Genomic DNA, 22,492 nt, shown 5'->3' on the forward strand with positions numbered 1-22,492 from the left:
AATACAGACAACCGGAGCAGGGAACGTTGGTGCTACAGCTTATGTCGAAAGGATGGAGGACTGATCCCAGTGAGGGCACGATGCTACATGAGAGACCGTCAGGACTGATGGAGGCAGAGGTGCTGGTAGGTGGTGTGACCGGAGCGTCGGTGGATCCCACAGCTGCGGCTGTAGTGGTAGCAGCTGCGCCCTCTGTGGAGGGAGTTGGACTCACCACGGACGACGACGACGACGTCTTGATGGTGTACGTTGTGAACATTGGCATATTTATCCCTTGATTTCCAAAGAGAAAGAGACACATGTTGGATGTGAGTTACTTCAACCAGATCCAATTTTGGTATGAACTGATATATGACATATACGCACCAGTGGTCACTACCACAGTGACATCTTGACCCTGACTCTCGGCCAGGCTGAGCTTGTGTTGGCTCACAGTGTACTCAGTCCCACCATGCTGCGTCTGTGTGAGTGGCCTTTTCTCAGACTCTCTGTAGCAGCTTCTGGTCTCTGTCTGTAAAAAAAACAACAAAAAAAACGTTACAAACACGTGTGGTAGCTGTAAACATTTATTTATTTCTTTTTAATTCATTTAGTTAGTGTTCCTTACAGGCCAGTTTGTGTAATCTTGTGGATCCTCAATGCTCCACACCACGGTCGGACAACCAGGAAAGCAGGTCATTGTAATTGTTGCATCTCTGTTTGTCTGTACTGGGTCACAGCCGCTGGTGCAGGTGAGTCTACGGTACAACAAATACACATCACTTTGGTGAGTATATAAAAATATGTTTTCTTTTTTTTTTTTTTTTTTAAATCTCAATCTTCTGAAATTAAATAGACTGGTAAAACCACACAATAATATTAATAATAATACATAATAATAACATACAATGATAATGTGATTTTTGAATGGATCCTTACGTTATCCAATGTTCCAATTTATGTGCAGTCAACGTGATGCATATGGAGTCTGTCTCAGTTTCCACATTGTTTTCTATCACAATAAAATGATACCTAAAAAATTCAAATGGTTCTGGAAGGCAGTCTTCAGTGATGGTGTGTGTCAGTTTGTTGAAATTTCCTGCACACTTACAAGGATTCGCTGTGAAATGACAAAAAAAAAAAAAAAAAAAAAGTCAACATGGCTGGGTAGGTTCTCAGTCATGGTCAAAGATCAGAGGTGAGCAGCTTGATGGACTTCATTCATTAAGAACATTTCAGGCTTGACAATTATACATTGATTTGCATGGAACATTTTTACTAAATTAACACAAATTGGATACATTTTATTAAAGCAGTGGGACCCAAATTTGGGGGCAAGATCTCTAGGAAGCTGCTGCAGGTGGAGCACAGCAAATTAATGAGGTGCAGATAAAGTTTTACAGCTTTTTTTTGCAGCTTAAATTTCAGTACCGGTAATTAAATGTTTGTCCACAGTGAACTGCACAGAATTGTGATTTTATGTTTTTTGACCACTGAGAAAGAGCATTTTGTAGCAATGATAGGGTGTAAATAATTTGAAGCAAAGGCTGTACATATATGTGTATATATATGTACATATATGTACATATATATGCATATAACTATATATTAGGGATGTCCATTGTTAACTTTTTGTCTATAGCTGGAAATAATAGATTAAATAAATGAGCTGCAATGCTGCCATCTAGTGACTTTCACTTTACTATACAGCAGTTTATCCCCAAAACTATTTTTAGGGCACACATCATTTGGCAAAACCCAGGCATTGGGTTATCGGGTCTTGATTATCGGAGAAAAAAAGCGATCACGATCCTTACAGATATGACATAATTATGTAAATATGGGGTCAAACCACTACTGCAGTAGTTCACATTGTACCTTTAGGGTTAGGGCAGTAGGTAGAAACTAAGCCTGATTTGCTGCATACTTGGCAGGAACATCGACCACTGTGTCCCTCTTAACTGAAGTAAAAAGAATTTCATTGCTATTACAAACACTTGATACTCACTGCATCGCCACAGGTGTCGTTTGTGTGAACCTGAAAGTGCAGATGGATCACTAATGGAGAGATGGATACTTTTAAATTTGTTTGTCACAGTTGGTGAAGGATCTGCTTCAATAGTCACTGGGTTTCTGACAACTCTCAAGTGTTTTTCTTCCTGCAGATATAAAAGCCTTCATGTTACCTAACGTGTCATGATACGTGTAGCTGCAAAATGTGTATATATTATTATGAGATATTAAATAACTTCACCTTCTTGGTTCTCGTCTTGTAAGTCCTGCCAAAGGCTTTAACAGATGTGTCACTGTCTCCAGAACCAGACGTATTTACGTCCACTTCCATAGAGGAGAAATGATTTGTTGCTCTGAGTCTCACTTGCCCACTTCCTGTGGCAAAAAATATAAAAAATGTCATTTGGTAAAAATTTAAAACATTCCTGTTTTTGAGTAGAGTTTCATACCTTGAATTGGCAGTTCAATGTGAAAAACTCCCTTCTTTGTGTTCATTTCTATGGTTTTGTAGAACGTGACATTATATCCAGTCACAGAGAAAAGCAGCAGCACAGGCGCTCCCTGCTCCAGGGAAACTCCAACGGAAACGTCGCCAACGTCCAGACACTTGCCTTTTTTCATCAGCATGTGGGCCTGGAGCCCAGCTACCTTCTCCACAACACACACCTGCAGGACAATAAATTATTCAATTAAAGTTTAAAGTATTTTAGGCGAATAAAATATATATAAATATCAAACACTTGTATTGCATATTTTTGTTGCAGTTGCTCAAGAAAAAAATTGCATCATCATGCTTTGTATAAACTTCCTTGCACTAAAGCAACCTGGAAATGCAGCATGAAGTTCCAAACATAAACCGTTTTTAGTTGATATAGAATGTCCACTGCACTTAGATGTCCCTGATACTTTGTGGTGGAAACAAATGTGAAATAAATGATGCTAGGAATCATCGTGTTAATGTTACAGAGTCGATGTAACTTCTCTGTGGTTCATTTACCTGCAGGTCTGTGGTTGCTTCAGGGAATGTGACCTTGTTGGATGCATGAACTGTCAGCAGGTGGCATCCAGGCCCCAGTTGCTTGATATTGTCAGACGTCATTGTGATATTGTGGGAAACATTTCCTCTGATCACAGATGAAACGGTTAGATTCCTTTCACCAAACTGGATTCTGTAGCTCACATTTGAACCTCCAGAAAATTAACAACATAGAAAATGATGGATTACAACAAACTCCTGGCAAATACAAATTGCTTTCAACAGTGCAAATCATACACGACGAAGTGATTTTTATTCAAATATTCATAGAGAGTGTAACTACCTGTTTTAGCTTCAGTTTGAATGCTGAGTGCTTCTCCAAACAGGACTTTACAATCATTTGCATCAAACCACTGATGTCCAACATAGCACCGTGTGGCGCTGATGTCGGTGACAGGCTCCAGGATGGAAATCATTTTCTCAACTGCAAGGTGGATATCTTTCCTGGTGCATTCAAGTGACACAACAAATGTGCCTGAATCCATATATTTATGCTGCACACTGCTGTCAGATCTGTTAAAAAAAAAAAAAGTTTAATGTTTAATTCCATTTATGATAACGGCATACTGTAGTGCAAACAAAAAGGACCGTACTCCAAGGAGGTTTTTGGAGTAATTGGTGCTGGAAAAACATCTCACATTTACAATCATTTTACCAACGTAGGTGTGACTCCTTTGACACTCGGCTACGCTGGTCTTAATCTGACTAACATCAGCTCTCACTCCACAGGTTTTACAAGGCTAATTTGCAAACATTAATAGGAATTACTGTCAATTTCTTGTTCTTTTTACAATTGGTTGACAATGAATAAATGCAAAAGAAGGGGAAAATGAGAACAAGACAGACGGAGGGCATTGTCCTGAACATGAGCACAAGGTGAAATTGTGACCTATTAAAATTTTATAGGTAGGAGGGTGAATAACAGTTATACAATCTTCACATTCATTTAAACGTTATATTAACTTATTTCAGAAATAGAGATGCTCAACATGACCACAGACAGTAAATCAGTCCAGGTGTGAGCTCAGATACTCACCCATCCCAGGAGAAAACGTGTCCATCTCCCGTGCTCAGCCTGCAGGCTGGATCTGCAAAATGTAAAAGCCACTTCATACTAATTGTGGTGTCAGTAAAAACAGCTGCCACGTTGTTTATGTCCAAGGTGAGAGCTGTGGGTCAAAAATAATCACAAATGAAAACATCTAACAAGCAAACAAAAAAAAATGTTGATAGAACCAACACAACACAGCAAAGATACTAATTAAACAGTATTATTATTACTATCTTTAGTCCTGTTTTTTTTCTCTTGGTAATGTTGGTTTAATTTGATGAGAAGCTTCTTATTAAAAAAAAAAAAAATTCTCCCCCAATCATTTTTTTTTCTGGTTTAAAATTTCACACCAATTACGAGTTAGCACACCTTTTATTATGCAGTGAACGTTATCCAAAAACTAAATTATAAATATAATAATATAAATTTATTTCAAGATTTGAAAAAAACAAAACAAAACAAGGGACTTTCTTTCCGTTGTGCGAATTTCAGTATAAGAATTCCACTGTAACCTACCATCTTTGCAGTGATAATCTACCATCAGGTAACTTCCCATCTGAGGGCAGGGTTCACTCAAGGAACTCAGGACTTCATCAACATGGCAAACCTGATGCCCTTGGCACTGATCTAGAAAAAAACATTAAAAAAAAACTCAACAGTTTTGAAGCACTTGCTTCAATTTTCTTATTATACATATTATTTTGTGCATTATTTAACGTGGTCAACTCTTTTAAACAGCAAGATTCAATTTGAAAACCACAATAATCACTGTCTCGTTACTAATCAACCAAGTACATTTAGATTAATACTGTAATACGAGGTCTCGCGATAATACAACCAAATTAGTCTCTGGGTACTGTTCTGTTTTTGCTATCAATTACAATTCACTGTGCAAAACACCAATATATTAAATTATTTGAAGATATTTTTTAAATATTTATCAATCAATAATTAAATATATACCAATATCTATTTAAAACAAAGACTCACTAACAAAGACTAACTTTGGTATTTGTATATTACTACAGTGTGAATGATCAATGAACAAGTGCATGCTGGGAGAAACTGCCTGTTTGTGCACTCAGTTGTATTCATGAGGTGATATTTACTCAAAGAGATAGGTATTATGTATGTGCCATTGAAGCCATTGAGCTTGTAGGTCATTATTGGACAACTTCTTCCATGAATGGCCGAACCGGTGTTTATTTTCTTTTTCAGAGAATAGATCTACAGTGGGTTATAATGTGCTTTGTGATATCTTCCTAGTCCTGGTTGAAATTTCATTACTGTTCTCATCCATGCAGAACTGTCCGACTGTTTGTTTTTCTTTTCAATATTTCCATCTCGAGTTTGTACAAGGAATAAGAGTGTTTCATGAACGCAAAAGCAGATTGGATCAGTTAACTGGATGGGGATTACGTCACCATACTGTGAAATGTATTTAATTTTTTTAACCTTTTTTTTTTTTTTTTTTTTTTACAACAAATCAACACAAAAACAAATGTTCTATGGACCGTTACCTTGGAGTAAATCGACAACATCCACCCACCCACAGTCCTGTTGTGAGGGGTTTGCTGGTGGAGAGTACCAAGGCTGACAATAATGGATGCTCTTGCGTCCCAAGAATCCCGCGTCTATTTTTAACACTTGAGCTGAGTCACATTGCAGAGTTTCGTTCTGACCTGTGCACACAATTGACCGAGCTGCATCTGGAAATAATACCATGCAAACAAAAGAGGTTAATTTTGGTCAATCCTGTTAAAATTCATATTGTGTTTTTTATAACAAGACTAAGTACATACCAAACTGGCAAATGAAATTCAGCTTTTTATTGCAGTCAACTGTGACTTCCCATTGGAAGCCGGAGTTTTTTAAAACGTGTCCACACACTGCTCCTGGCTGTGGGGTGCTTGCCCAGTTTGAGTAGGTGAGGTGTGAACCATCCAGCCAGGAAAGTGTGCCTGGGGGTTGAACACAAACCTGTTCAATACATCTAGAGATTTCAAAAAGCCTATTAAAATTCCACGGTTAGCAAATTTAAACACTTCTGGTACAATATATTCTATACAGCGATCGTGTGTATTGAAGTTTGGGCTACAAGAATTTATAATTAACAAATAATTGATAACAAAGTATGATGTTAACAGTCTTCTGTTCGTTTGCGTGGCCAGGTTTTGTTTTTATCCCCCTTGGGTCTGAAATAAAAAAAAATCAATAACTACTTATTACTCTGTTCAGAAAAGATCTGGGTATTTTCAGAATGTAGTAAATATCAATAGCAGTTCATTTTCTTTTTGAATATGGCATATGAAGATTTATTGTAGTACAAAAGGGGAAAAAGCTGTCAGTTAAAATGTCTTCCTTTAACATTTGGACTTCAAATTTTGCTTAAATTGCTCATGGTGGGTGAAGCAATTTCTCACTCTGTGGGAAAGCAAGGAAAATGCCTTACGCCAACTATAACCGAGAGAATAGTCATTTCAAAGAAAAACTAAGGCAATCATCGCAGCAGGTTTTTTCATTTTGGATAATGCAAACTACAATTCTAAGCTATTTGGAATAGTTTTAATGCACATAGCTACAGAATTTATATTTTTTAAATTGTCAAACACATCAGGCAAAAATGTTAAAGGACAGTGAAATCAACAAACCAATGACATATCTCCCTTCCTACCATCAGTTGCTGCAGGATATAGCATGTTTGCAGAAGCTGATGATGCTACGCCCAGCCATATGTCAATGTCAGAGTTCACTTGTTTCTGAAGAAACATCTGTGTGTCTTCATCCGGGATGAACGTCAGATGTCCTCCGTGTTCCTCACACCACGACTGAGCATCAAAAAAGGAGAGTTCCTTTGCCACAAACTCGTAGCAGGAGCCTCTGAAGGCCTTCTGAGGTTCACAAAGATCCAACTCATCTTCTGCACATGACAGGCACAAAAGTATCACGACAATCAGTAGCTGCAGAGATGTCTGGAACATCTTGTCTGCTTTTCCTCTAATTTTTTCCACTTCTTTTGGCTTTTACAGCACAGAAAGAAGTAACATGCTTTGCCTCCTCCAGTGATCTGATGCTGCAAACCAGCAGACTGGTCTAATATAAAAGCTTTTATTACTCCATCCTCTTACTGTATACAGGTTTACTTTGTTTACTTACGGGACAGACTTTTTCATAAACCAATAAATGTACTATTATATACAGTGCACCCACTGGGCTGCAACAAAAGAAAAACCAGGTGGAGTTTCAACCACCTGGGTGAGGCATAAAGTAAACACAACTAATTGTTAAAATGCAATGCAGTATGTTAATTTACCCATGATAAGTTGAAGCAGTATTTAATAAATAAATATAGTAGTGTCACAAGATAACAATGCTATTCGAAACAATTAAAAATTTTGTTGCACACATGGTGGTGTCCAATGATAAAAAAAAACATATCTTAATAGAGTCAAACACGTTTTGACAGAAGATGGAGCTGAGCCTAGTGCAGTATTCGTCATATCTTTTGTTGGTTTTGCCTGCCACCATGTGGCGACAATGAGCAAACGCATGAGTTTAACTACATCCCGATTTTATATAAATAAAACATAATGAATGAATGAAAAAACGGGACTCACTGTATAGTGTTTTTTTTAAATAAAAAACTAAAAGTACCAATTAGTAAAGCGAAGGACTTTTATAATAATAACACTATTTTTTATACTCACCTTTGAAGACTTACGTCACAGGGACTAGTGGTCATTTATTTTATTTATTGCAGTTTAGAACCAAGACTAAATCCATCTGCTTCTGTCAGATGTGCTGGTCTTAAACCTAGCATGACAAGTTTAGAATTCTACCAGGCAACAATACCTATATCATATACATAAGGTATGATTTTATTCCCAAGATTTACAACGTAAAACGTAACGTAAAAGCCTACGACTTATAACTTCACCAATCTCGTAATGTGGTCCTAATATCTCATGTTTTATAAACACAAAATACATTATATTATACTCGCCAAGAATGAGACAAGAACACCGTTCCGGAACAACGCACTGTAAGGAGCAAACGAAGAAGAAATGTTTGTAGTAGTGATGTGCGGATCGATCCTGAAATATCGATACTTCCGATTCTGGATCTTTATGCTCTGAAATCGATTCTGAAATCAAAATATCGATACTTTTGATACTTACGCATTCTGAGATGAGGTGTATCCTAAACAGAAACATGGTGAAAAGTATCCAAATTATTGAGATGTTGTCTAAGTGACGCTCGGTTGGTGGGACTACTTCTTCTTCCGCCTGGGTGTGTGCGTCATGCGTAAGCACAGGGGCTCTACTCCGTGCTCTCACTCAGTCACTATTGATGGGAATTTCGGCTCTTTTTTGGAGAACCGGTTCTTTTGGCTCGGTTCACTGAAAAAATCCGACTCTTTCGGGTCCCAAATGGCTCCTCAGATTATTTATTTTATTTTTTTATTTATTTTTGTTTTACAAATAACATGTTTTCAGAGTTTGAAACATTGTTTTGACATATTTTATATGATTGTGTTCTCAAGGTTTTCTATTGTTGTGTTGACTGTATAGTAAATGAGGCAGCTACCTCAGTACACTCCAGAGTTTAAAATAAATAAATAAATAAAAACCTCAGCCTCGGATTCTTAAAGAAGCTATGATTTGAAATACACATGTTTTATTTAAAAGACAAATGATAAAATATCGATAACGGTATATGCGCATAACTTTGATTAAATCAAGGAAATCCTATGGTTTGATGCCTTCTCTGTTGTACACACGATCAGGTTATTTAACAAAACACTCAAATCCACACAATAATCAAAAAAGCTAAGTCAGGTTGTCAGTGATTTGGCACAGTTTTTCAAGCTGTACAATTCAACACATCTTTAGGTGATTTCAGTGCTATAATTACACAAATTCATACGTTGTACCAGTTGCAGTTATGGTTGCGTATTTGTGCAGTTTCTATGAATGAAATACAAAAGCAAGTACTCGGATTACATTTAGTGGATAAATATTTCTAGTCATTTACAAGAAGCACAACTTCACATATCACCCATTGTGAACGGTTTTTAAATGTCTGGAGCATGAACCAAAGCAGTGGCATGAAAGAGAAAGTGCAGAGAATAGAGGTAGAAAAGATTGAGTCACCAAAATCTGAACAGTCTCTACTTTACCCTAACACAGCATTTAACAAGATCAACATCAGAACCAGTCGTACAGCACACCCTTATTGAGACTCTATTGTGATTTTGTTTGTTCTGTGCCTGCAGTGGTGGGATCAGCAGGTAAATGCCATGCAGTTCTTCTGTAAAAAGTCATTGTAAAGATTGTCCTCTGTGCATCAGAAAAAAAAAGGGGAAACACGTTATCAATCAGTGTGCTGTTGGTGAGCTGAAGCTGTGTGGGTGTCACACCTTCAATGTCTGGCTGATCCCTAACTCTTCACACAACAAATACAATTAACCTCAAGTTGAATTTGCTAATTACTGTACAGTACAGATTAGATAAAGGTCTAAACTGTCACCGTCCAAGGCCTAGAACTGTGTTCAACCTGCTGTAGGTCAAAACTCTAACCAAATACTAAATTATCACCTTGACAGGTATCATACAGCCACAAGAGGGCGCACAAGCAATATGTAGGACTTAATTTCTCTCTGTGCAAGTGGGTGGGTGCACACAACCAGCAAAAAGTCTTCCTTCAAGGGGAAACAATACACAACGGTACACACTGACAGTACTGTGAGCTGGTCAGTTGACTCTGGGTAAACATGCCTTTCTCACTTAAGACCTGAAACCACTTGCTTTAAAATGTTATGTTGACTGTCTGATAAGATTGAAGCGTTAAACACAGATTAGCCTTGGACCAGAGTGACTGATCTCACCGACACCTAATCTGAGATTTTCACACTCTCAGTACAAAACCGGACAGCAAGTATTGTCGTTACATTTCACCAATAATCTACAGCAATATGTAAAACATCATTTACAGTATTTGCACACTATAGTAAACAGTTTTATTATTAACTTTATTCAACAGTGATCGTCCTATACTTTAACTATGGGCTACATTCAAAGGAAGCCTGTTTACGCCGGCTTTGGAATTGCTATGACTATGCAGTGACACGTGACCTGTACGTCCAAACAGTGTAACAAACATATTTACATACTGTGCATTCTGTATTTACATGATATCAGTAGCGTAGATGTGCTTCCACAGGTAATCTTTGTCGTTTGGCCTGAATTTGTCTCAGTTTTCATCATTGATCGCCTCAGTGAGGCAGTTCAATAATAAAGGAAAATCTACCACAAAAAAAAATACAACCTGTGAATCCTGGACAAAAAAAAAATCACAACCTGTGAATCCTGGATTAATCATGTTTTATGAGTATGTTAGAAAAATGGATCACAGTAAATAACTTATTGAGGCCTGCCTGAGTAAACATAAAGTTGCCCTATGTGCCGTTGTCGACAAAGAAATAATGTTTAATGTAAAACTTGTTTGACAATTGTGCTAAATTTCTACCAAACAACACTGATGTAGGGTTGAAAATGTTGCCCGCTTGTGCTTGAGAATCTGTATGATGGTCGACTGCACAGGATACCATTTGAAACACAACAAACACACAGGCTCAAACAAGCGAGAGCCTGGAGTTCTAAGGTTATGTTTGATGTGGTTCAAATGTTTGTCCTCAGTGGCTCCTGTTCGCTTGACTTGTGCTGCGCTTTAACGCAAACTGAAGCCACTTTCGTCATAGTAACAGGTGTTTATAGCCTTACAGAGGGAACAGCGTTTGCTAACTCAGCACCCATTCTCTCTCTCTCTCTCCCACTCTTGCCTACACTCGCCCCTTTTCTATAGTCTGTCCAGACTGTATCATGGCTGCACGAACGTTAGAATGGTACTGAGAACACACCCCTCACAATACTTACGGATTATAATGACACTATAAATAAATAAATAGATAAATAAATACAAATTCTGGTTTGTTAAGCTAGGTTTGTTTTTTGTTTTTTTTTACCATTTTAGCAACATAATCTGTATTTACCTGTTAAAAAAAGAGGAAATTAAATGAATTTGTTTCACTAATTTATCATTGAAAATAGAAGAATTAAACAGAGGCGCAAAAAATTCATTACTGCTTCAGTCATTTCCTACTCCTTTATCTGACTCGTGTGCTGTTTGTAGATGTGCATGGATTTGTGTTCATGACGTTGTGCAGTGTCAGATCTGTGTTCATGTTAGTGACAAGAATAAAAGGGAGGGACACAGAAACCAGTGTGTGTTGAATACGTTCTTTTTTTTTTAGGCCTGTGTGTGAAGCTGCTCCTCCTGTCAACACACATCATCCTCTTTCACTCAAAGCGTTCATAGTTCCTTGTCTGCCTCACACGGGGGACCATGTCCTTAAGGAGTCTGCAAGGACAGGATCAAGGTTTGAATGCAAAGCGGGAACAAAAAAAGCATATAATTTATCAAATTTAATATTTTCAATAAATATTACAAATGCATTTCCATAGTATTAAAAATAAAATAAAATATAAATATAACTATATTTAATTTAATTCAATTTCATTTTGTCATGTTTTTCCATACACCAAGTGTTGGCATATTGTATAGAAATAATATTTTTTTATATTATATTTTTTAATATAGACCAATTAAAAAAAAAACATTTCTCAACCTCTTTGTTAAAGCATATGAAAGAACGGTTCAAAATGTACAGATGGTAATATATGGCTGTTGGTTTATTACTCACTTGACTCCATATGCCAAAATGATTAGAGCAATAATAACTCCAATGGTGCCGTCCAGAAACCAGACGTCAGGATGGTTCTTATAGACCTCAGCACTGACCAGAATGGAAAACCCCATCACGGCTCCAATCAGAGAGTTAAACCCTTAAACACAGAACGAGCAAAGGTGAAAAAAAAAAAAAAAATCAAATTCAAGGCTTTTGTCGTAATTCAAAATTTAGATTTAATGAATAATTGTTAACCATAGTTTATAACATGTTTTTGTACAGTATTCTGGTTGATTGTACAACTTACATCTAATGAATAATTGTTCACCATAGTTTATAACATGTTTATGTACAGTATTCTGGTTGATTGTACAACATGTTCCATCTATAATTACACATGTGCATTTGTGAATGCTTGCAGCCTGGTTTATTGTCTTGCTTGCAGTTTGTGCAAAGTCTTGAGGGAAATTTTGTCAGCTCTGAAAAGAGCAACCTCAGGTTTACTGGATTGATCTTCTGTGTGCTGTGAGACCTGGACGTCACTTTGGTGTCTTTGGTCCTTCACACCTTTGTGCTCCTGTGTATGTGTCTGTAACCCACCATTATTTAATATCTCTTTTGAAATGTAGTGTATTTTTTTTTTTAATTTACACTATTTCCCATTTATATTTTCTATTTCCATCTGTTAATTGTATACTTGAAAAGACTTGAAAATAGCTTTTATTTAAATAACTTTATTTTGGTTCATTATCTTACTTTTTCAGAGTAAAAATCAAGGTCAATTATGATGCAAAAATTAATTAATAAAAAAACTGTTATAATAAATATCAACCTAGAAAACTAGTGCTGTCAATAATACTCTGAACTGCATGTACGTATTTAGTTGATATGTTGTGTTTGTGACTTACCGTCAGTGAGAAGTGCTCTGCTGGTTAGAACTCTTCCGAGCATGAACTTGGCCACAGCCAGCAGAGCACACGTGAGTCCACTTACTATGGACACACTGAAGAGGAAATCATCCTGACGGAGCACAAAAAAAAAAAAGAAAAAAATTTAAATATTTCCACTAACCATCAAATCTTTTGTCTGATGATGACATGTGTCAAGACCATTCAGACAAAGGTCACTCTGAATAACAATGAATATGTAACTGATTTATTTTTCATGTGAGAATGGCATGGGTTGGATTTGAAAAATAAAATCAGATTTTTACCATTACAATTTTTTTACCTGCAGTGTAAACGTAGCCTGGATAAAACGTTCTGCCACCTACTGGTCTGATTAATACATTTTTCAACACAGCCAATAGAAGAAGGTTTTCATCGTGTCTCTTATTGATCTATCGTCTTTGACAATCTAATGTGATTTAAGGTTGGATCAGATGCTAAGCTGTAGGTGTTAGCATTTTTGTATGCACTGCTAATTGCATTTGCCCAGATGTTTGATCAGTCAAACACCACATGCTGCCAGTGCAGCCGTGTCCTCCGGAGATTCATAAATAAACTGACAAGTATCTGCCAGAAATGAGAGGGTTTCATAAAAAATGAATTTGGTATTTAAAGTTTTTAGTTTCGTTATTGTTTCTCTGTGTTGTGATTCTGTTCACTTGTTTCACTTGTTTCTGGGTTTTTTGTGTTTTGTCCTCGTTTCCCCTGTTTACCAGTTCTTCTTGTTTATGTCTTTATTTTGTGTCGTTTGTCTTTCCTGGACGCCACTGTTCTTGTTCCCATTTCTTGAAAGTCTAGGGTTCTTTTATGTTTTCTGTTTTGCGTGTCTGGAGAATCAAACCCTGCAACGAGATCCTACGATAAAACTTTCTCTGTCTATTTCAGTTTCTCTTGGGATAAACAGGCGAAGAGGATACGTCATTATAAATTAGTCTCTGAAATAATGTCCTGAAATGTGTGACATAGATTTTGTTAGGATGCAAAGAAGGTGGAATTTGGCATCAGAATATATTACTCCCCGAATTCCCGAGAAGGTGGAGGGAGAGAATCTGAGCCCAGGCAGTAGACAGAGAGGCAGACACGAGAGCAGCAGCTCAGGACGTGATGTGAATCAAGATGACTGATTTCAGCAGCCTCGGTCTGCTCAGTGGGAAACACAGGCAAAGGAGGTTCATCACATGTTACAGTGAACACACTGGTGTTTCAGTTTTGGTCACGGTCAATCTGTTCAGGTCTGTTTGGACAGAAAGACTGAAGTGAAAAAGCCAACGATAAGACATTCGATGAAAAGTCAAATAAAACACGGCTGTGTTCATTCAGAGTAAAAGCCGAGGCTGAAACTGTAAGAGAACATTACAGAGGCAGACGCGACACAACTTTAATTTAAAGTTAAACATATTGTGTTACTTTCTGCAGCTAGGTTCTTTGTATGGATTCATAGCGTAGCCGTTAGCGTCCTGGGTTTGATTCACAGAACAACGACATATTGGCAGCTCCTGTAGCAGCTAGTGTTGGCACCAAAGACTCACGCTGTAGATTTCTGTTATTTACATTATTATTATTATTATTATTATTATTATTATTAGACATCTGTATAAAAGCCTTGTTTCTGTGTCTTTAGGTTTAGAAGAGGACGAGGACGAGGACGAGGGTGGCTTCCTAGCCAGAAAAAAAAGAAGCTCCAGAAGAAGTAGAGTCAAGAATGGACCTGAATGTTTGTCAGTGGTGAGTAGTTAACTTTGACCTTGACCTTGACCTTGACCTCACAGGCTACAATATAGTTTGTGTTTATGTGGTGCTACACTAAAAGAGCAGCCGTGCGTAGCTTTTTCGTTGTTTACTTGCTGTCCGTTTGTTACAAATATATGTACCAAGACACAAACAAAGTCAATTAAACATATGTCCCTGTCAAAAGGTTGTAATGGAAAACAATACCCCCCCCCCCCCCCCCTACCTCCCCAGGGAAATTTTCATAGGCTTTGTCAGAGAATCTCTTGGTAGTGTCCCAACCGTCCTTGTGGTTTTGGACTGGGATCACTTCCAGCATTCGGTCGTTTGCTGTATCATGTCCTCCGTCTCCTGTACCTGTCATCTCTACCCACTGTCCTTTCTAATATATTTTCACAACAGAAAAAACCAAACAAACTGTATTTCCTCAGCTGCTGGCTGGACTTCTCTTCATTAAAACGACCGTGTGCCGTCCCTGATGTAGTCGTAGCTCAGTCAGAGGTAAGAAGAGTAACTCGGCAAATGAAGCTGTCATTCACACGGCTTGGTCTACTGAGCCAGTCAGCCGAGCAGCCAGTGACGGCGTTTAGTACAAAGACAACGGCAGATGGTCCAAATCTCTCTGGAACAGGCAGGATATCAATTAAATTTCGCAGGCTGCTTTAAGAATCTTTCACAATATGGCGTTTCGCCGTCTGCCCAAACAAGAGGAGATCTGCACAGAGTGACTGAGCATTAACGAGGAAGCAGGGCGAGATGAAGGACGGCGTTGGCAGGAAACAAGTGCAGGTTGAAAGAGAGGAGAGTGAGCTGTCGAAGAAAGGCTAAATGTCAAAGAGGAAGACGGATGTAATGGGCTTTTGATGGTGTCACGATGCTCCTGCGAGACCCTACACCCACTGAGCCCATTAACATGTTGACACTGGAGCGTGAGCCGCCGCCGTACTCTCCCCGCTTCAATAGACACGCCGGACCATTTCTGTCAAAGAATCGTAGGTGACACGGCACCTGCGTACATCATCATCATCATCATCATCATCATCATCATCATCATCATCATCATCATCATCATCATCATCATCATCGTACATGTCATTTCTTGCAGACCCATCCCTGGACTGACCCAACGTCTCTAGAAAAGTCCATATTTTTTTGATTGCCCACCAACAACAATCGACTGAGGATAAAATTATTTACCCATTTACAAAGAAATGGAATTAACACGATAGAGACTGTCTTAACATCATCCCGCAGAGCTAAGCAGGAGCAGGAGACCATTTTAGATCCTTATTCATAGATTTGACACCTCCACATTGGTGTGTGTGTTTGTGTGAGTGAGTGTATTTTTTGCAGGAAAGGAAAAAAAAACAGAGGTCTAAAAAACACCAAGGTGCCAGAAGAAATACCAAACATAAATATATATATATATATATATATATGGATTCTTACACATACATCTGTATTTGCCAAACATGATCCAAATATCACATCTCTATGTTTTGATAATATCTTGTTAGACAATATATCTCTACGTGGGGATATATGTAGGAACATTATTTTTATTTTTAACTTTTTTAAAATCCGTATTTTGTCAGGCCAGCTGCTGCATTAAGGAGAGCTGAAGTTGAGAAGTCACTTCAAGTTTTCATGTAAATAATTCTAACAGGAACAGCTCTAAACAGACCTGCTCACACTGACGCTCCACTCCCCCAGTCTCTCACTCTTTTCAAACACACACACTCCCTTCTGAAAAGTCTAAAAAGCTGCAAAGTCGACCGAGTCACAAAGTATCGTATGACTAAGTTGGGTTGTTAGTAGCTAGCATCATCCCTAGCCTTGCTGTCACTGAGGGGTGGGTGTGTGGGTGGGGCAGGTAGTGGAAGTTACTTACCACTTCTGGGAGCATCCTGGTCGCCAGATTATGGATGGCCTTTCCAAGGATGCACAAGGAGGAGAGAATAAACACAATCCCGAGGACAACGCACGCACTGCAATAAACAGACGACAAAATGTCAGGGAACAACAAGCTCATATTTTGTCCTTTCACTGCAGCAAAATCCAGACGAACACGACAACAAAGAGCTGAAGATGAAAAAACTGCTTTGATATGTTTCTGTGATTTAGTAAAATGACAACTAACTTGAACGTATCTCAAAAACGTATAAAATAAATATGGATGAACATTTAAGGATATAATTAGCCGTATAACATTTTCCTGGAAGTGTGAACAGTGTGATATTTCAGCCAACCATCAGAACGAAGTTGAATTCAAACATTTGGCACCAATGGTCCAACAGTTCTCGCCCTATTTAGAGCAGCGTGTGCTGCCAGAACAAACGAGTGTGACTTCACACAGGAGTGACAGTTTGTTCCTCAGATATAATCCAGAATCCTCTCAAATCCTGCAGCACCACATTATTATTAGAAAGATCCCACAGCCAATCACCTGGCAGTTCACTGACTGTCTCTCCAACTGCTTATCATTCTTGAACGTCTCAACAAATGAAACAAAGGTCTGTGATCTGTATGATATTTCCCTCGTGACTGGCAGACACACAACTACAGTATGGTGTGTGTTTTTTTTATGGTAGTTTATTTTACATCACACCTGCAGATCAAGTAGATAAAATGGCTGCATCAATCTAATAAAATCGAATAAATTCCATTCGATCATGGATTATGTTTGTAGATGGACCAGATTTTGTGAATATTTTCCAACTACTGGCTCATCAATCACATTATCTCGCCAGGTGTAAGAAAATATTGATAAACTGAAATATCACAATATTTCATTTCACAGCACTGAATCAGTCGACATCTTCATGGCGACCTACTGGTCAGAGCCTGGATTTTATTTTTATTTTTTTCCCAATAATCAAGGGATGACGAGGAGCTGAAAGACTCCGTCTGGACAGGTATAACACAGACACACACATATAGACGAGTGCTCACAGTAATCCTTCTAACCCCCACAGAGTTCACGGTTGATACGATGTAAGGTGTTCCATCTTCTGTAACAAGACGAACGACACCGTGTGAAAAACCTGACGGCCTTTAAATGAACTCAGCTGATCAGAGCAGCGCCGAAAACTGATGGGTCAACAGGCCCGCGACCACAACGTTGGACAGTCAGCTAATACCATAGATGCTGTGGCTGATCTATGGTTTTAATTCTATTTGTTAGATTTTTGAATCATCGGTTTAATTAGCCGTTCTGTACTCACATGTACTCTCTGTGTGCTGAGTGCACGGCTGCTGCGTTGCTGTAGCGCCAGAGAACGATGATTGATGACATCACATCCAGCGTTGCATCAAACTACAGCAGGAGAGTGAGAGAGTGAGAGAGTGAGAGTAGGAAGAAAGAAAAGAAAAAAACCCGCAGCATTAGACATTAACAGCTTTGGTTTGTTACGAAGTCAGCAAACGTCTGACGCAACACAACTCCGACCAAAGCAGCTAAAATAACAACGGACGATAAATATAGAAGCAACATCTGATCTGGAGTGTTGAAAGTAATGTTTTTTTTTTTGTTTTGTTTTTTACTGCACATGTTATTTACGCAAACAAAATAGATCCTGAATGAAAACCATTTGTTATAAAAAAAAAAAAAAAACTAAAATCTGGAGGCAGAAAATGTTAACTTTCTATAACATGAATTATATATTTAAATAAATCGGAAAAATAACTGATAATGACCAAAACCCAAAGTCACTTTATTCAGTATCCACTGCCTTAATATATATCATGCATATATGACTTAAATATCAAGTCATATTATTTTAATGTGTCAATCAAACGGCAATATCTTTGGAACACTTCTACAGGAAATTAAAGACTAAATGAATCTTTAATTATGCCATTACTTTTCCAGGTAAATTACAAAACTCACCAGGATGAATCCACTCTGTGTCACAGAGCCCTGAGCATTTACTAACTAATTACTAACACTGACGGTTATTACTTTTATTGTTTAATATAATTTGCTAATTTTTTCCACGCTTTCCACTGGAATGAGGATAATTTTTTTTTTTCTCTTCCACTGAACAATAATAAGTGAGACGCCTGTCATTGGCAGAGGCGGCTCGTCTCGTCGGCACAGTCTCAGTTCAACTCCCAACCTGCGGTCTGTGCAGGGTAACTTCCATTTGCCCTGTTACCTTGGAGACAAAAGCATCCACAACACCAGAGTGGCCGGGTTCACAGAGGAACCAGCACGACTGAAGTCATGACTAATTGATCAGTGAAAGGTGGAGGGAAAGAAGGAGGGAGGGAGGGAGGGACTCACGGCAAATCCAAAAGCGGACGCACTGTGTCTCATGAAGGATACAGCTGTGGAGAGAAAGAGAGAAGGAAAAAAAATGAGCATCAATGCAGAAAAACAACAACAACAACAACAACACAGTATTGATCCAGTCATGTAAACAGATGAAGGTTTGTTTCAGCAGCGACACCAGAGGCGACAGAACAGCAGCACAACAACAGGAGCTGCTTTTTCTCATGGGAGATAAAGTACTATCTAAGACCAATCATTTGCTGTGATCATATTCAGCTTCTGCACCACGTCCATGTTCATCTGACCTGGATTACTGGTTATATTGTTAACCTAATCCTAGGTTTTCTAATCCTAGTTTTAACCAGACTAAGCCTGTTTTCAGACTCTACTCTAAGGTGAACATCATCGTTGTGTCTGTCCCTTCTATTCTACAATGTCACGTCCTTCTGCTCGTCCTTGTTTGTCTCCGTACCCCATCCATCCCCCTAGCTCCCCATCTCTCTCTCTATGTCTCTCTCTCTGTGTCTCTCTGTGTCTCTCTCTCCCCCAGTTTTAAGAACAGGGTCTCAGGGGACACCGTATCGTTAGTCAAATCTCCATGGTAACAAGAGATTTCAGGGCAGGCTGGGACTTGGTTTGAAGTAAACACAGCTTTCATTATCCTCACCCTGCTTGTAGTGTTTGCCCCCCCACACCCCCCCCGACCCCCCCGATATGTTTTCTCCTCAAATGTCTTTCAAAGGTCATTTATTAGTGGACTGTCGTTCATTTATCGTCTCCATCAACACGGAGCAGACGCTGCATTTTATTGACATGAATCAATTCCTCAGTTTATGCTTAATATTTTATTTGATGTTAATGAAAAACAATAACTGCTGAACTCCAGTTATTGGCAGTGAATCACAGCGATGGATGAGAGAGAAAATGGAGCTGGAAAAGGTGAGATATTAGAGCGACAGCAGAGGAGAGGGAGGCTGCAGACTGACCCAGACTGACCCAGACTGACCCAGACTGACCCAGACTGACCCAGACTGACCCAGACTGACCCAGACTGACCCAGACCCAGGACACCTGGTACTGGTCAGGCTGGTACACACATGTACGCCGTCTCTGAAACTAACGTCCCGCTCTCTCACCCCTCTCTCGCCCCTCTCTCACCCCTCTCTCCCTCTTTTTCACTTCCATTCTTTAGAGTACAAAGACTTGTTGAAGGTCACTAGGTCGTCTGGACCAAACAGAAAAATGGGAAAATTGACAGCCCTGTGTGTGTGTGACCAAAACTGCAGCGACTACTGTGAAATTTCTTTGTGATAATTTGGTTCATTTTGGAGTCAGTGGAATTTCATGTACCTATGAATCCTGTCCTGCAGGTGTGGGTCAACATTGATACAGTAAATGTTACAACAGACTGCAGTTTGTCTTCAAATGTCACAGACAACTATCGGACTGATACATGTTCTGATCAGGTGCTCATTGTTGTTGTTGTTGTCAACGTGTTTGTCCAATCATCACACAGACGCTTGGCTTCGACACACGCTCACTTAAAATGTTCTGTTCAGTGACGTTGACCAATAGAAGCCGATGAAGCTGAGCTTCAACAGGGTATATATGCACCAACACTACAGCAACAAAAAAAAATCAGCCAAAAAAAAATTGATGAAAAAAAATTGACAGCCCTGTGTGTGTGTGACCAAAACTGCAGCGACTACTGTGAAATTTCTTTGTGATAATTTTGGTTCATTTTGGAGTCAGTGGAATTTCATGTACATATGAATCCTGTCCTGCAGGTGTGGGTCAACATTGATACAGTAAATGTTACCACCCAGTGAACAACAGACTGCAGTTTGTCTTCAAATGTCACAGACAACTATCGGACTGATACATGTTCTGATCAGGTGCTCGTTGTTGTTGTTGTTGTTGTCAACGTGTTTGTCCAATCATCACTCATTGTCCAACACACTCACTTAAAATGTTCTATTCAGTGACGTTGACCAATAGAAGCCGACAGGGTAGATATGAACCAACACCACAGTAACAAAAAAAAAATCAGCCAAAAAAAAATTGAACGAAAAGCTTTAGTGACCAACGTTTTAGTAAATTAAAGTGAAGAAAAATGACATTTTGTTTAGGACTTTTTTTTTAGTTTTTAGAGGAAACTTTTCGGTGCTGTCGCCACCACCGATTCACCGCCATCTACATATTTATAACTGGTTCTAAATTCTGTTCCATTTTATTTGCCTGCAGCATTGTCCACACTGTCACAGACACAGTGTTCAGGCAGCGAGACGGATGACGACGGAGAGTGACATAAATGTCACGCAGACCTGGAGTGAAGAAAAGAAATAAAAAAAATTAAAAAAACAACTTTGATGAATGTGAGAGTTGGGTTTTTTTTGTAAATTAATAATTAAAAGTAAACAATTATTTACTTAGTTTAATGTTTCTCTTGTTTCAAATTTATTAGCTTTAAAAAACAGATTTTCTGATCGATACAGATCTCTTTTTTTTTAAATGCCTAAAATAATGTGAGAAAAAAACCCCACATTCATGCTGTGATTAACTGCACAGGGGTGAGATGATCTGACCTGAGTCTGTGCTCATAGAAGTAAACTGAGTTTTGGCTCAGGATCCTGTCGTTTAACTCTGTTATATCCTCTTATTTAACTTTACGTTCAGAAAAATCTGGGTGATTTTGTGACCTGTGGTGATTGGCTCACGGATGTGAAAAGCCTCAGAGTGTGACTGTCTACATTCCACGAGGAGCTCAGAGACAAATCAGCACTGACCCGTAATCAGTCATGGGTTTAGTCTTGTTTCATGTTGTTAATCTGGTGTTGACTACGACAGCGACCCAAACGTATGTCTGTCTCTGAGTCTCACCACGACCTCACGTCCTTCACCTGCGTCGCTTCCGTTTGGTTTTCATCAGATCTGCTTGTGTTTGCTCCACGTCTGCCAGAGTGCAGTTAAAGGGCAGTGATCATTTACACCTGGTCATTAAACCCACTTCCTGTGTTTCAGGCCATTCGCTGTGAGCAAATCTATGTCTTTGGCAAGAAGTGCCAACGCTGTATGTGGCAGCCCTTCAGCTGGTTAGTTAATGATGGAGGCAAGTGTGCATGAGCCGTGCTAACAAGAGACGGAGAACGGAGAGGGGAGGAGGTGATCGCAGTGGAAAACACAAGTGGTGGGAGACAATGGAGGAGGAGGAGGAGGAGGAGGATGATTGAGGAGATTCATATGAGAGGAGTGGAGAGGGGGGGTAAGAGGAGGAGGTGAATGCAAGAAGATGTAAGATGGGAGAGGAGGGAGAGGGAGACAACTTAGTAGAATTTAGAATCGAGGTGATGCACGAGGAGATGAGAGGAGGGGGGGAAGGAGAGGATAAAAGGGGAGGAGGAGGTTGTTGCAGTACAGAAATGAAGACAGGAGAGAGGGATATGATGGAGAAGGAGGATGTTTGAGAGAGAGAGAGCAGTGGTCTGTTCTCTATAGTGACCACAGCTCAGTGTTTACCAAAGCAAAGATGCTAAAATGCTAACAAGCTAACAAGCTACTGTCCGTTTCAGTGAATAAATGGCCACATCGTCAGAGAACGGTGACGTTGCTCACATTTAGCACCAACAGTGACTAAAACTTGGCAGCAGTTGAACCCTAATTAGCAGTGAATTATGGGAGAACCGGTGCCAGTTCTGAGAACCACAGTGCCACTCCCCCC

General features: G+C 39.1%; 2 protein-coding genes across 2 annotated transcripts in view; both read right to left on the minus strand.

Moving 5' to 3' along the window:
- Positions 1-4: 4 nt before the first annotated feature.
- Positions 5-7,479, minus strand: LOC112488286 (polycystic kidney disease protein 1-like 2; the record flags this gene model as incomplete). The annotated part of the gene is made up of 14 exons (XM_025063742.1): positions 6,754-7,479; positions 5,882-6,040; positions 5,600-5,788; positions 4,596-4,706; positions 4,065-4,197; positions 3,312-3,541; positions 2,990-3,180; positions 2,442-2,658; positions 2,234-2,367; positions 1,988-2,138; positions 919-1,099; positions 608-737; positions 367-511; positions 5-273 (listed from the first exon to the last, which is right to left on the minus strand). Coding segments are annotated over exons 1-14 (2,547 nt in total), but the record flags the coding sequence as incomplete, so codon positions are not given.
- Positions 7,480-10,425: 2,946 nt separating this feature from the next.
- Positions 10,426-22,492, minus strand: part of tmem163a (transmembrane protein 163a) — a 31,727-nt gene continuing 19,660 nt past the window's right edge. Inside the window, exons 4-9 of the mRNA XM_025063743.1 lie at positions 18,787-18,830; positions 17,726-17,817; positions 16,393-16,489; positions 12,735-12,846; positions 11,842-11,983; positions 10,426-11,498 (exon numbers count right to left, since the gene is read on the minus strand). Of these exons, the coding sequence (XP_024919511.1) occupies positions 11,438-11,498; positions 11,842-11,983; positions 12,735-12,846; positions 16,393-16,489; positions 17,726-17,817; positions 18,787-18,830 (548 nt within the window). The 3' untranslated portion in view covers positions 10,426-11,437. The remainder of the gene's footprint in view (positions 11,499-11,841; positions 11,984-12,734; positions 12,847-16,392; positions 16,490-17,725; positions 17,818-18,786; positions 18,831-22,492) is intronic.

Source organism: Cynoglossus semilaevis, chromosome 16, assembly GCF_000523025.1.
Source record: "Cynoglossus semilaevis isolate Cse_v1.0 chromosome 16, Cse_v1.0, whole genome shotgun sequence".
Taxonomy (NCBI): domain Eukaryota; kingdom Metazoa; phylum Chordata; class Actinopteri; order Pleuronectiformes; family Cynoglossidae; genus Cynoglossus; species Cynoglossus semilaevis.